Source organism: Brassica rapa, chromosome A03 (assembly GCF_000309985.2).
Source record: "Brassica rapa cultivar Chiifu-401-42 chromosome A03, CAAS_Brap_v3.01, whole genome shotgun sequence".
In the NCBI taxonomy this organism is placed as follows: Eukaryota; Viridiplantae; Streptophyta; class Magnoliopsida; order Brassicales; family Brassicaceae; genus Brassica; species Brassica rapa.
In genome coordinates, this window is record NC_024797.2 from 4902746 (window position 1) to 4916823 (window position 14078).

Consider the following 14078-nt stretch of genomic DNA (forward strand, 5'->3'; position numbering starts at 1 on the left):
ACATAACCACAAGAGACTTCTCACTTCTGAATTCCTCATTATTCACATTCATTTTACAAGCTTTTCAAAGTCTATTTATTGCAATATAATTGGTACAAATATAATTGTCACGATTTTGTTTGGTCTTTTAAAAGCACATGTGGGATCCGTCGAAAGCGCTACATGTGAATGGTCTTGCCAATAACAAAAGCAAGAAAGAAACATGTGCATGACCAAAAAATTGGCAAGAGTAGGAAACAAGAACAAAAAAAAAAAAGACTTTACCTTCTATGTTTTTAGTCCTTGCTCACATCCCCAAGACATCTTTACTTTCTTCATTAGAGAACGAAAAACGTTGAAACGTGTAGCCATGTAGTTGCTGATGCAGCATCATCAAGATTCCCAAGAGGCGAGAAAACAAGAAAACCACATCTCTTGTGAATCTTAATGATGCTGCATCTGCAACTACCGGCTGTTAGCAACTATCAGAGGCTAGGTCTTTGGCCTTTTCATCAAGAACCCAAACAGATCAAGATGATTTTATGGCCACCACCAAATGAATACGCAAAGCTAAAAGGAAGAGGATTCAGAAAGCCAATCAATCAGCAAGATGATTTTAAGGGTAACCAATTGAGAGAGAGATAGGTGCATGAATATATACACTAAAATGAAGAAAGCTAGTTGGTCAATGTAAAATCACTTGGAAAGGGACAGAACTAGCAGCAGGAGAAAACCTAGAAGACAATTGACTTTTTATCGGAGAGAGAGAGAGATCACATCAAATACAACACAAGCCCACTTCACTGCACAAGTGTCAGCCTGTCAGGAATAGAGGACAAAGCTAAAGAGTTTGTTTTTTTCATGTGAAATATCTGAAGAACTCAAATGTTTTTATACACAAAACCTCAAACCTTTTTTCACAAAAGTACTATGAATAAGTAATTAAAGAAACATTTCCAGGTGGAGATGCTTAATGGGATGCAAAGGGCCACTAATCAAAGGTTAATCAACAGAAAAAACTTTATTAAACTAATCATGATTGATTAGTGAGGAACAAGTGGGATTAGGAATATAATTAGATTTAACAATGGTCACTTTATCAAACTAATCATGATTAAGATTGTTCCTTGTGCGGTTCCTTACGTGTAAAGGTGAAAACACTCAGAAAGCAAACAGCTTTAGGTTTTCACTGGATGTCTTGATATACTTTTTAAGTCAGGGAATCAGTTAAGATCAGGAGATTTAGAAAATTAAGGGGAGCCACGAATAGCATAAAAGCATATCCATTTTCACAAGCCCAACATTTCAATAAAAATGGAACAATACAACTCATCTTCATTCGTACATCTTTGACTGATAGATAGATACCAGATAATTAGACACAACAACACATGTTCCTCTAACGCACTAGTAAACAAAAGGAATGAACTTGTGCCTAACCTTATCAGAAGAAGGGGTTGAAGACCAAAGTCGCTACCTTTTTTGGAACTAGAGTTTAAATTGATAGTAAAAGAGTTAACTTTACAGCATTCAAGGGCTTAACTTTCAGCTGACGAACTTTATCAACCAGTGAGCTCAGGAAAGGGTTGTTCGGAATTGAAAACAGTCGGGGTTGAAATCGAGCATCTTGGCAGAACACACGAACCTTTTCTGTCTGAGAATGGAGCTTATCTCAAGCTTGAAGGACCCTTAATAGCTCAAAGCTGAGGAGTGATGGAGTGTTTCTGGAATCTGTAAGGAAGCGAATTGCACTTAAGGTGTTTGTTGAAATGACTGAACGAAAGTTTCCGGTTCGATTCCAAATAGTCGCACGAGGAACAACCTTAGAGCATAGAAGCACAGCTTCCACGGTAAATATAATTCAAGAGACCGATATGAAGACAAGAATCAGACAAAGTCTTTTAGCTTCTTCATATTTGTTTCGAATCGAAAACAGGAAAAGCAGATAAACTTCAGACAGAGAGAGTGAGCTTCGCAAACTTCTAAGCTCGGTAGTTAAAATGGGCCTATGGGCTATGCGAGTATGTCCAATGGTTCTATACTGGGCTCTGACAAGTCATGTGATGTGTGGCCAACATTGTTAATTAGAGGAAGGTTCTATTTACTTAATGGCTTACTTGAAGAAAGAAAAAGTAGATTTGTAGAAAGAAAAAGAGAAAGTATCTCAATCTAGAACCTTCTAAAAACCTTGTGGGAACTCCATGGAGACACTTGTCTCATTGTAAATACTGTAAATTTATCAAACAAAATTAGATAATTGTATTAAGATATTAGTATTTTTGTTGAGAACCCTCTAAAGTTCTATGCAATAAGAGCAGTTTCATCGGGAGCTCTAGCAAGGGGTTTCAAAAAAATGAAGGCTCAAAAATAAATGAAAAATAGAAAGAAAGAAGAGAACCGGTAATTAACTTGGCATTTTTAGGATTTGTATGATGAGGATTGTCAGCGTTTCTTGTAACAATTAGAAACTCTGTTAATTTTTGGGTTTGCTGAACCAATTTTTATCTTAAAAAAAGTATGAAGGGGGTTGAATTAAAAAAAAAAGTGAGAAGTTCAAAAAAAAAAACATAAGATGAGCAAAACACCATGCACCTAGTTGAATCTATTTTTCCTATATCGTATGCGGGTTGTGTCTTGCATGGAGGATCCATGAGGATGAGCTAGACTAGGTACGTAGCTGCACGAATTTCCGGCTGTGTCTACAAAAACTCTTTGGAACTCCTTTTCTCTGACTCTGTAAATGCTAACAGACCTAGGACCCTCGTCAAATACAGATACGACGAGTGTCTCGTCGTTTCTATCGACAAAATAACTTATAGAGAAGCGACTACGATACAACCATGCACGTATCTTTACTTGTGGGGGAGGAGGTTGATGTAACATAGGAAAATGTGGTATAGTCACGACCATTAGTATGGTCCAAGGTGTTATCAAATGTCTCACCCATATGGATATCTTCCTTGTTAGATGACATTGCTCTAACAGAGAAAGCTTGTTTCCCCGAAAGGCCTCCAGTGCTATAGGATTATGCTCATTATACCCAAAAGGAAGCTGTTGATCCAAGGGTTGAAATCTTTCTTTGGAAAAATCGAAGCTTTGTATGAAAGCATCATTTTGTCGGAGACCAATCCAGTATGGATTTCCCCCAAGAGACACGTTCGACAGTGGTAATTTAAGATGCCAATCAAAAGTAATATCAGCTATAACCTTCCAACTATTATAAGCGAATTCGTAGACTTCAACCCTTGGAGGTCGATCTCTGTCGTTACGAGCACATCGAAACCTAACGATTTTGTAGCTGCGATGTGTTGGTGGTGGTGATTGGCGGACGAATCCAAGACCGTAGGCATCATCAAAACAATGGAAGTCACTGCCGCATTTGACCCATCGTGTCTCTTTCAACATCGGGTTCCATACCAAAAGCTGGTTGTCCATGACACACAATAGTAGACCAGTGCAGTGAACAATCTTGTACACTTTGATCCTCTTGCGCATCTCGTGAGGGTATTTTCTGTTTATGAGACTTATGTCGTTGATTGATGCTGAAGACGGACCAACCATGTCCAAGGAAGATAACCTACTACAAGCATTATTTATTATAATCCGATGTTGATCACCATAATCGTCATAGTTGTAGTCCATACGAGACGAGTGCTGCTCGAGGAAGGTCTCATCGACAAGCTGCGTGTTCCACTGCTTGCATACAGATCTGAATCTTGCAAGTGATTTTTCTGGAACTCTTGAGAGGATTTCATCTTCCAATTCGCGTGGAACATTTACCCCCATCGTGTGATCTGATTGACAGAAACAAATAATTGAATGTTTTATAAGGAATTGCACGTAAACGCATAATAATTAAGCAGCTAACACGTACGTAATAAACAAACCAATTACAAAATCGTTATACTTTTTGAAAACGAACCTTCTCGAAATCAGATCAAATCATCTCCTTACTATCGAGTTTTAGTTTAGTGTTCCAGAAATAGGGTCCTTAATTAGAGATTCTTTAATATAATAAATGTTGGGATATCTTCATTGGAGAGGTTCAGATTTGGTATCTTAACGAAAATTTAAATACTACAAAATATTAGTTCAGTATTACTAGATATCGCAAAACATAAATTGATTCAGATTCTTCTGTTTTGAGATATCAAATAATATTTAGTTATTATTTTATATTTAATTATTATCAAGAATATACTGTATATCGTTGGTTTTACATGTTTGGTTACATAAATTTAAATTCTCTATTTGAACAAAATTAATTTTTTTTTTTGTAATCTAGTGAATCAGTTCATCTTCAGTTTGAGTTTACTCAGATTGGATTGGGGTCTAGTTAAATTGATTTAAACCAAAACACTTGTTTTTAACACAAAACATAAAGAATCTATACTATTAAAACAGGAACATTCTGAAAAAATCTACTTACAAAAAAGTTGTTGGACCTTTCATTAGATTAACATTTTTTTGGTATTCCCTTATTTATCTCTAACAATAAGTAACTCAATATTCAATAACATTATATACCATATCATTCACCTATTTTTACTCCTTCTATGAGTTAATCATATAATTTACAATATTTTTAAACTGAGAATATGCTTACGAATTCACACTATCATTAAAATTATTGAAGATTTTGTCATTCATAATTGGTAAGACCCATTCTCATCTACACAAATCTTACGTGTAGATGACAAATCAAATAGTTTTTTTAAGTTTTGTGTATTATTATAAAATATATGAGAATTATAATCAATTTTAAAAAAAAAAATATTATCAAAATTTTCTAAGTTTTTATCGGGTCAACCTGTGTCGGTTCACGGGTTAATGGCATGATTTTTGGTTTTATCGAATTTTTAATTAAGAATTTTTCCTTAAATCTGAATTTTGTGAAAACATATCAGTTGGTATAATCATGATAGAATATTACATGAAGAATATAAACCAGTCGATATTATATACGGCCACCAGTTTACTGGTCCAATTGCAGGTCCAAATCAAATATGAAAACAATGCTTATATCTTAATTCGTCAATAAACTACATACGTATTCCTACTAAAAGGAGTTAAATCATTTTCAAAAATAAAATGTTTTTTTCGTACCATTTCAATGTTTCACGATTGGTTTCAGTTTTTTGGTTCTAAAGATATAGGATTTGCTCGATTATTTATGAAAGTCAGTTTAATGTAGGTTTCGTTTTTCTTCTTCAGTTTGCTACAGTTTAGTTCGCGGTTTCGGATAAATGTACACAAACCTATACACTATATATATTATGTAGAAATTCATTTAAATATATATTTAATTTTGAAAACAAACCCGCGCTTTTAAGCGCGGGTCAAAATCTAGTTATTGTATTAAATGCAAATTCATTAACAAAACCTGAAAACATTCAACCAATGTTTTAAAACTGAACCATAAGTTGAACCGAATAATTATTTAAGTCACGGTTCAATATAATTTGAATGATTATACCTGGTTTACAATTATATATATAAATTTAAGTATATAAATTAAAAGTAATTATAGTAAATATAAAACATATATTTCTAAATATCAAATACTCCCTCCGTTCCTAATGAATCCATGTTTTAGAATTTTCACACTTTTTGATAAAAATATTAAAACATAGCTATAAATGCATAGTTTTGGTAATTTTATATTTCCTATATTATTAAACCAATAAATTTTTAAGAAATGTAATTAATATTTTTGAAATTCACAATTTTTCATTATTAGTTGACAAAAATTATTTCGAAAATATATAATATGTATTTTTTTGAAACAAAAGTTTTTTCTAGAATATAGATCTTTTAGGAACAGAGGGAATACAAATTATATGAAATATCAAGTAGATTGTTTTTGTTCATCCGACCGTGGATTTTTGATATTTTTAATGATTTTATCTAGTTTAATTATTTTAAGGTCCAATCCGACTACGTAACCGGTTTATAGTTGAAGTCTAACCATCGGATCGGTCCGGATTTAAGAATATTGATTCAAACATTAACCTAACATGGAGTGCATTTTTCAGAATCAATGTAAAGCATCATTGGTGATAATAGTATCCGGTACGTATAGACCGGAGTGGTACACCAATGTAAACCGGAACCGAGTTTCAAGGCGGAATAAAATTAAGGCGCACGTTATACTTTGGAAAAAGTGTTTGATGTCGGCTCTTAAAAACCTACGCGTGCCGTCCGACTACTCGCTTAGAAAAGTAAATGAAAAAAAAAATGACACGTGGAGAAATCGTGGGATGTGGACGTGAGTGAAAGAAAGCTTTTGTCCCTCCAGATTGAACGAGAACCAATGGATGTCATGAAAACCCCACCCATTGAAACGTTTGGCTCTCAAAACATTTCGACTTCTATTTATAATTACTTATTTATTAAAAAGTATATTCTCCTTCAAATCTTCTCCATCTTTTTTATTCTCTCTCGAAGTTTCATTGGATCAGAAAAAAAGAAAGGTAAAAATCACTTCTTCATTGGTTAGGTTTCAATTTCTTTTCGTTATAGTTACTGTTTCGATCTGGATGGTTACATTTTGTAGCATTTACTGTTTTGATGCTTTCGATTCGTGAGTGTGTATTTTCTCAGTTGATCTATATATATATGTTTCTGTTGTCGGTAATGACTTAATGGTAGAAACTTAGATGTATGTTGTTGCGATCTGGTGTCATTGTTCCAAGTTTTGCGGAATATGGGATTGAGATTAAAGTTTTTTTTTTTTTTGAACCACTTGAGATTAAAGTTTGTTAATAATTTGTTTTCAGGTGTTTGTCAATTTGCAATTTAAAAATGGCGTACGAGGAAAACTTTCAGAAAACTTCCGAACCAAAGTATGATTGTCTTTTATTCGGTGAGAACATAAAAAAATATGATTAATTTTATTTTGATTGTTAAACATTTGATTTGATGATTTGAGAATAAAATGGTTTAAAGTTTTAACCTTTTTTCTGATGAAACAGACATAGATGATACTCTTTACCCTTTCAGTTCTGGTCTTGCTACGCTAGTTAAAAACAACATTCAAGGTATAAAGTTCATTTCTTTCTTGTTCTTATTCTTGTCTTGAAAGATTGGTTTGTTCAATGTCATAACTTAACATGTCTTCGTCATTGTTGTTGTGAAGAGTATATGACTCAGAAACTTGGTATTGAAGAAGATAAAGTCCAAGAACTCTGCCTTTCTCTTTACAAAATCTATGGAACTACTATGGCTGGTCTCAAGGTATCTTCTGTTTTACAATAACTTATCTATTCATCTATCTAACATGCCCTTTTTGATTCTTTCAGGCTGTGGGTTATGACTTTGACTATGACGATTTCCATCGGTACCCAACCTTCTTTAATATATTTGCTTGTCACTTCTTTATTAAGGTGTTTGTTACTTAAGACTCCTTCTTTTGTTTCACAGTTTTGTTCATGGGAGATTGCCATACGCAACACTCAAGCCTGACCCTGTTTTGAGGAACATTATCCTCAGCTTGCCTATACGCAAAGTTGTATGTGTTTTTTTACTAACCTCTTACATTTTAGTTTCCCATTCACCTATATACCCTCTCAATCTTCAGTTTTGCACACAGGTTTTCACTAATGCAGACAAGGCTCATGCAGCCAAGATCATTGCTAGGCTAGGCCTAGAGGACTGCTTTGAAAGGATCATATCTTTCGAGACTCTCAACCCCACCACCAAAACTGAATCTCCTGTGGCCGCTACTGGAACCAGAGAGATCTTCGACATAAGCAGTTACATGGCAAATCCCGACCCAAGCGTTGAACTCCCAAAGACTCCGGTTATATGCAAACCATCTGAAGGTGCTTTCGAACAGGTTTTCAAGATGACCAACATCAATCCTCACAAGACAGTAAGAACACAATCAAATCCACACCCCTTCTTGTTCTTTTATTACCTAATCACTAAACCTTAATAAGATACAAAACTCTTTGTTGGTGTTTTCAGTTGTTCTTTGATGACAGCATTCGTAACATTCAAACCGGGAAACGTGTGGGTCTCCACACCGTATTGGTAAGTAAAAGAAGCAGAGACTTAAAACAGAACTCTTATCAATCTCAAAGCTGACTTCTTGTTACTGTATTATTTAGGTTGGGACCTCACACAAAGCTGAAGGAGTTGATATTGCGTTGGAGCATATTCACAACATACGTGAAGCTCTCCCTGAACTGTGGGATGCCGTTGACGACAAAGCCGAGGAGATTAGAGCTAGGCAGAAGGTTGCCATTGAAACCATAGCTTAAACAAAAATACATTTCACTCGCATTTTCTCAGCTGCTGATTGTAACACATTTCTCATTATCACCACTCACTCTCTGAGGAGAAAAGTAATAAGTGTAATCTAAAGCTTTTATTAAGAGAAACAGTGAATGTAATGAAACAAGTTGAGTTTTTATTTAATCCATAATATTAAAAAATGAATGTAAACATCTTTTAATTACATGATTCTCATGATATCTTTTTATCATTCACTTGCTTTTCCTCTCCTTTTGACATGTACAAAAGAATCTGAACCATGATGATTCCATGCATGGAGACAGCAAGAACAGTGCCCATAATAACCATACTAAACGGAGCATTCTCCTGAACGCTGGGGAAAACTCTCACCATGGCTCCGCTCCACCCAAGTCAAGAAAATAAGCTGCCCAGTGCTCTTGTTTCTCAAATTCTTCCAAATCTGAGGAACTTTCGAAGACAGCAATATCAAATACTTGGAAGCATAAAGAACTTCGAACACCAAAGGATCAATCCGACCAGTGAACAGAGTTGGTGCTAAAGCAAAGTACAGAACTGCTCTGAGCCTCTGACCCAAGTTGATACAGGGAGAGGTCGTCGAGTGAAATAGTAACCACAAGCCACCAAGATCAAAGCTTGGATCAAAAGAAACACAAGTTCACCAAAGGCTGAGAAGGGAAGCTTCTTGTCAAGACAATACGCGAGGGAGATCGTGTAACCAACCACTTCGAGCTCGAATGCTACAACGCTTAAGCCTCTTACACTCTTATTCTCCAAGATTTTCATTACCTAAAACAACATAGACGTTATAAGTATATAATACAAGTGATAAAGGATGCTTCTTGACAGCATATAGCGAATAGTGGTATCCTCTTTAGACCTCTATTCCCTTTCTTTTCTTTTTCCCAAACCAGAGCATGACAAAGTGGACATTCGAGGACCGTGACGTCTCCTCTAAAGAGCGGGCCACCAAGAAGAAGTGAAAACACTTATTCCATGCGGTGTTGAGCTCATGGGATGGCAATGAAGTTCAGGTTGCATGCTTTCATATGACTTCAAGTAAACTTTCTTCATCGAGAGGTTAAACCCCCTCAATGAAATTTGGATAGTGTTCCAACATCGCTCAACAACGCCTTCAATATTAGTTAAATTGTTGATAACGTTTTTTACCTTTTTCTACCCTCCCAACACACATGATCATCATCCCAAAAAAATATGTTTCTTCCGGATGATTTCATTGAAGGGTTGATGTTCTCCAATTCTTTGACAGAGGAAACAAGTATCTATGATTCCACCACCTTAAGATCGCCAATTCTGGATGACCTCCCCTAGTGGCGATCTCAATGTGGTGGAACCCTAGGTACTTGTTTCCTCAGTCAAAGAATTAGAGAACACTTTTGATGAAATTATCAAGAAAAAACTTATCTTTTTGAGGTGTTGATCATATGTTTTGGACTGTTAGAAAAAGGTAAAAAAATCATTAACAATTTAACTAATACTGAAAGCATCACCGTTGTTGAATGCTGCTGGGACACAATCCAGATTTCATTGAGCGGATTTAATTTTACCAAAAAGTAAGAAAATGATGATACAATAATTAAGATATTGTCTCGTAGTACGACGGTTTGATAACGTAATGAATTTCATGATACAACTACAAAAATCTTCTGAATTGTACTACTCTATCAGAAGTCTTTCAAAACAAGTTTTGTATATACTCTCAGACTTAAAAAAATTAAAATAAAAAAGGTAACGTGAGGAATTAATTGTATTATTTTTTCTCTGCTGTGTATGAACAAATCAACACAATGCTCCTTTTATAACTTCAAAAAGATGAAACACGTTATGTCATTTATGGAGACACTAACATACCCAATTTTACTAGGAATAAAGGAAATTTGATTCCTTTGACTGCGATTCGAGTACGTTAGAGATTTTAGTCATAATGTGGCATTGACTAAATTAAAACCCACAATATACTAAAATTGGATATATATTTATATTTAATCAAATATCAAAATATTTTATGAATAAGATTTAAAACAAACTAATTAACATAAAATCTAATATACTATTATTTGCGAAGTAAATTTTTACAATGAAGCACTCACGTTGAAAGTTAGAGTGGTTAATATCGTTTATACCTTTAATGAATAAAATGTATAAATAAATTAAAAAATAAAAACGAAATTTTAATTGATTTTGATTAGATAATTGATTATTATTAAGAATAGTAATAATTATCTAAAATCTGAAAATTTATTTAAAAAAGAGATACCTTCTGTATATATTGTATTGTTATCTGAAAAAGTCTTTAAGTAAAAAAATTAAAAACATAAATCAATAACTAAATATCAATTAAATAAAATTATTAGTTATATAATCTATACTATTATTTGCGTAGTCAATTTTTAGAATCGAGCTCTCACGTTAAAAGTTAGAGCGGTTAATATCGTTTATATCCTTAATGAATCAATTATATAAATTAGTCAAAAATAAAAACGAATTTTAAATCTATATGATTAAATAAATGATTAAAATTAATAATAATTAGAATTATCTAAAATATAAATAATTAAAAACGAATTTCTGTAAAACATAAAATAATTCTTAAATATATTGTGTTTTTATCTGTTTATACCCTTAGTGAATCAATTATATAAATTAGTCAAAAAATAAAAATGAATTTAAATCTATCTCATTAAACAAATGATTAAAATTAATAATAATCAGAATTATCTAAAATATAAATAATTAAAAACAAATTTATATAAAACATAAGATAATTCTTAAATATATTGTGTTTTATCTGAAATAACATTATTTTTTGGAATTGAGCCCTCACGTTAATTTTTGAGCGGTTAATATCGTTTAAACCTTTAATGAATCAATTATATAAATTAGTCAAAAATAAAAAAAAATTTTAAATCTATCTGATTAAATAAATGATTAAAATTAATAATAATCAGAATTATCTAAAATATAAATAATTAAAAAACAAATTTCTATAAAACATAAGATATTCTTAAATACATTGTGTTTTTATCTGAAAATAGTATTCTTTTATTATAAAGTATAAATTTTAATGTTTGATTTATTTTTTTAAAACATAATTAATAATTTATTATGTTGGTTTTTTTATTTAATAATTATAAACTAATAAATATCTATAAAAACACTATGCTCGCATGTGCGGACAGAATACCTAGTTAAAAATAGAATATTGAATTATCCAAAATCTAAAAATATAATTTAAATAGATAATTTCTATATATATATTGTATTGTTATCTGAAAAAATATTTTAGTAAAACATTAAAAACATAAATTATATAATTAAATATCAATCAAACAATTTTTTTAATTATATAATTTAAAACTATTATTTGCGAAGTAAATTTTTGCAATGGAGTTCTCACGTTAAAAGTTAGTATGGCTAATGTCGTTTAACCCTTAATGAATAAAATATTTAAATAAATTAAAAAATAAGAATGAAATTTTAATTGATTTTGATTAGATAATTGATTAATATTAAGAATAATAAGAATTATCCAAAATCTGAAAATATAATTTAAAAAAGAGATAACTTATGTATATATTGTATTGTTATCTGAAAAAGTCAAATAATTTTTTATTTATATATATATAAAAATATGTTTGCCTCTCTCCTAAACTATCCACGTGGAAAGTCACTCTCTGACAGACTGACACGTGTCTCTGGGTTTTATTTCTTTGGCTAGACTTGAGTTTAACTTTAGGCTTATAGTATAAAGTACAATTGATAGGGATTTTTTACTCTTTAATATTATTGAATGTGTTAATTATTTCTTAATACATAGTAGATAAAACAAAAAAAAACACGCATTACGATATGAACGTTATATTATCATCAAAGCAATATTTACCATATGTACCTCAAAATTTTAAGTATATAAACAGTCAACAGCAGTGTGTTGAATATTATATTCATATGATTTAAAAGTATTTACAAATTTTTATTTTTAAACATACACCAAAAACTTTATGAAAGTAAATATCCATTCAGATTCTCAACCACTTCAAATATCACCAACGCCAAAAAAATTTAATCAAGTGCACGAAAACTATAATATATATAAAACTACAACAAATACATTAGTTAATGAAAAATCCTTTTTAAAAAGTATTATGGATGCATACATAAATATTTAGTGAAATGTATAAAAGGAAATAAAAATAACAATAACTTGAAGAACAAAATGTATAAGACTGAGAATATTAATGATTTGTGATTTAATATATATTCAACTTATTGTCACAAAAAACTTAATAAAAAAATACATACTCTGTTTAAAGACCATTAAAAATTACGTTAAAACTTTTAACATTTTAAGAGAAATTATGAATCAATAATATTAATTTTATCCGAAAAATTCAGCACTAAATGCACAAAAAAAAAAAAAACCTTAAACTTTATAATCCTAAGCATTATTCCAAACGAAACCTTAAACCCAACCTAAACCAAACGCTAAACCTTTTCTACTACCTAAACCCTAAATCCTACCTAACCCTAAACCCTACCTAAACCTAGACCTTAACCCTATCTAACCCTAAACCCTACATAAACCTAACCCTAATCCCTAAACCCTTCATACTACCTAACCCTAAACCCTGTTTAACCCTAAACCCTACCTAACCCTAAACCCTTCCTAACCCTAAAACCCTACCTAAAACCTAACCCTAAATCCTACTAACCCTAAACCCTACTATCCCTTAACCCTACCTAACCCTAACCCTACATAACCCTAAACCCTACTAACCCTACCTAACCCTAAACCCTACTAACCCTAAACCCTACTAACCCTAAACCCTACCTAACCCTAAACCCTACCTAACCCTAAACCCTTTCTAGCCCTAAACCCTACCTAACCCTAAACCCCATCTAACGCTAAACCCTACCTAAACCTAAACCCCTTCTAACCTTAAACCTGACCTAACCCTAAACCATGCCTAACCCTAAACCCTACCTAACCCTTTTTAGCCGTAAATCCTTCTAACCCTAAACCCTTTCTAACCCTAAACCATGCTAACCCTAAACCCTACCTAACCCTAAATCCTACTAACCCTAAATCCTACCTAACCTAAACCCTACCTAACCCTAAAACCTTTCTAACCCTAAACCCTTTCTAGCCCTAAACCCTACCTAACCCTAAACCCTACCTAACCCTAAACCCTACCTAACCCTCAACCCTACCTACCCTAAACCCTTTTTAACCCTAAACCCTACCTAACCTAAAACCTAACCCTAAACCCTACCTAACCCTAACCCTGAAACCTACCTAACGCTAACCCTACATAACCCTAAACCCTACTAACCATACCTAACCTAAACCATTTCTAACCCTAAACCCTTTCTAGCCCTAAACCCTACTTAACCCGAAACTCTACTAACCTTAAACCCTACTAACCTTAAACCCTATTATTTTCCTAAACCCTTTCTAACCCTAAACCCTACCTAACCCTAAACCCTACCTAACCCGTGCTTGGGAGTCCCTGATGATTAAATAAACCAAGGATTTTACACCCTACCTAACCCTAAACCCTACCTACCCTAAATCCTTTCTAACCCTAAACCCTACCTAACCCTAAACCCTTTCTAACCCTAAACCTTACCTGACCCTAAATCCCTTCTAACCCTAAACCTGACCTAACCCTACCTAACCCTTTCTAGCCTTAAATCATACTAACCCTAAACCCTTTCTAACCCTAAACCATGCTAACCCTAAACCCTACCTAATTCTAAACCCTACCTAACCCTAAACCCTACTAACTCTAAACCCTACCTAACCTAAACCCTATCTAACC

At 32.8% G+C, this 14078-nt stretch overlaps 2 protein-coding genes, 1 non-coding gene and 1 pseudogene across 4 annotated transcripts; 1 reads left to right on the forward strand and 3 right to left on the reverse strand.

Moving 5' to 3' along the window:
• Positions 1 to 352: 352 nt before the first annotated feature.
• MIR172D (microRNA MIR172d) lies at positions 353 to 447 on the reverse strand. Its single transcript, NR_128662.1, has one exon. It is a non-coding gene; the product is annotated as a microRNA MIR172d (primary transcript).
• A 2124-nt stretch (positions 448 to 2571) lies between these two features.
• Positions 2572 to 3765, reverse strand: LOC103856630 (putative F-box/LRR-repeat/kelch-repeat protein At1g11620). Its single transcript, XM_018657297.2, has one exon. It carries the CDS (start codon positions 3763 to 3765, stop codon positions 2572 to 2574), a length of 1194 nt encoding a protein of 397 aa, XP_018512813.2.
• Positions 3766 to 6285: 2520 nt separating this feature from the next.
• Positions 6286 to 8440, forward strand: LOC103856631 (uncharacterized protein C24B11.05). Of its 2 annotated transcripts, none has more exons than XM_009133746.3 (9): positions 6286 to 6452; positions 6759 to 6844; positions 6954 to 7019; positions 7118 to 7215; positions 7281 to 7318; positions 7402 to 7489; positions 7571 to 7852; positions 7948 to 8013; positions 8091 to 8440. In XM_009133746.3, exons 2-9 carry the CDS (start codon positions 6784 to 6786, stop codon positions 8241 to 8243), a joined length of 852 nt encoding a protein of 283 aa, XP_009131994.1. In that variant the 5' UTR covers positions 6286 to 6452; positions 6759 to 6783; the 3' UTR covers positions 8244 to 8440. The 2 variants fall into 2 exon arrangements, with proteins under 2 accessions (XP_009131994.1, XP_018512646.1); XM_018657130.2 differs by having other exon boundaries at positions 6286 to 6447; positions 6757 to 6844.
• LOC117132510 lies at positions 8254 to 10420 on the reverse strand (annotated as a pseudogene).
• Positions 10421 to 14078: the final 3658 nt, after the last annotated feature.

Bases quoted from the DNA above. Each gene is read 5' to 3' on its own strand.
- LOC103856630 (XM_018657297.2), bottom strand. From the start codon at position 3,765: ATGGGGGTAAATGTTCCACGCGAATTGGAAGATGAAATCCTCTCAAGA.
- LOC103856631 (XM_009133746.3), top strand. From the start codon at position 6,784: ATGGCGTACGAGGAAAACTTTCAGAAAACTTCCGAACCAAAGTATGAT. The intron at 7,490-7,570 runs GTATGTGTTTTT...TTTTGCACACAG, and splicing joins GCTTGCCTATACGCAAAGTT to GTTTTCACTAATGCAGACAA. The intron at 8,014-8,090 runs GTAAGTAAAAGA...TGTATTATTTAG, and splicing joins TGGGTCTCCACACCGTATTG to GTTGGGACCTCACACAAAGC.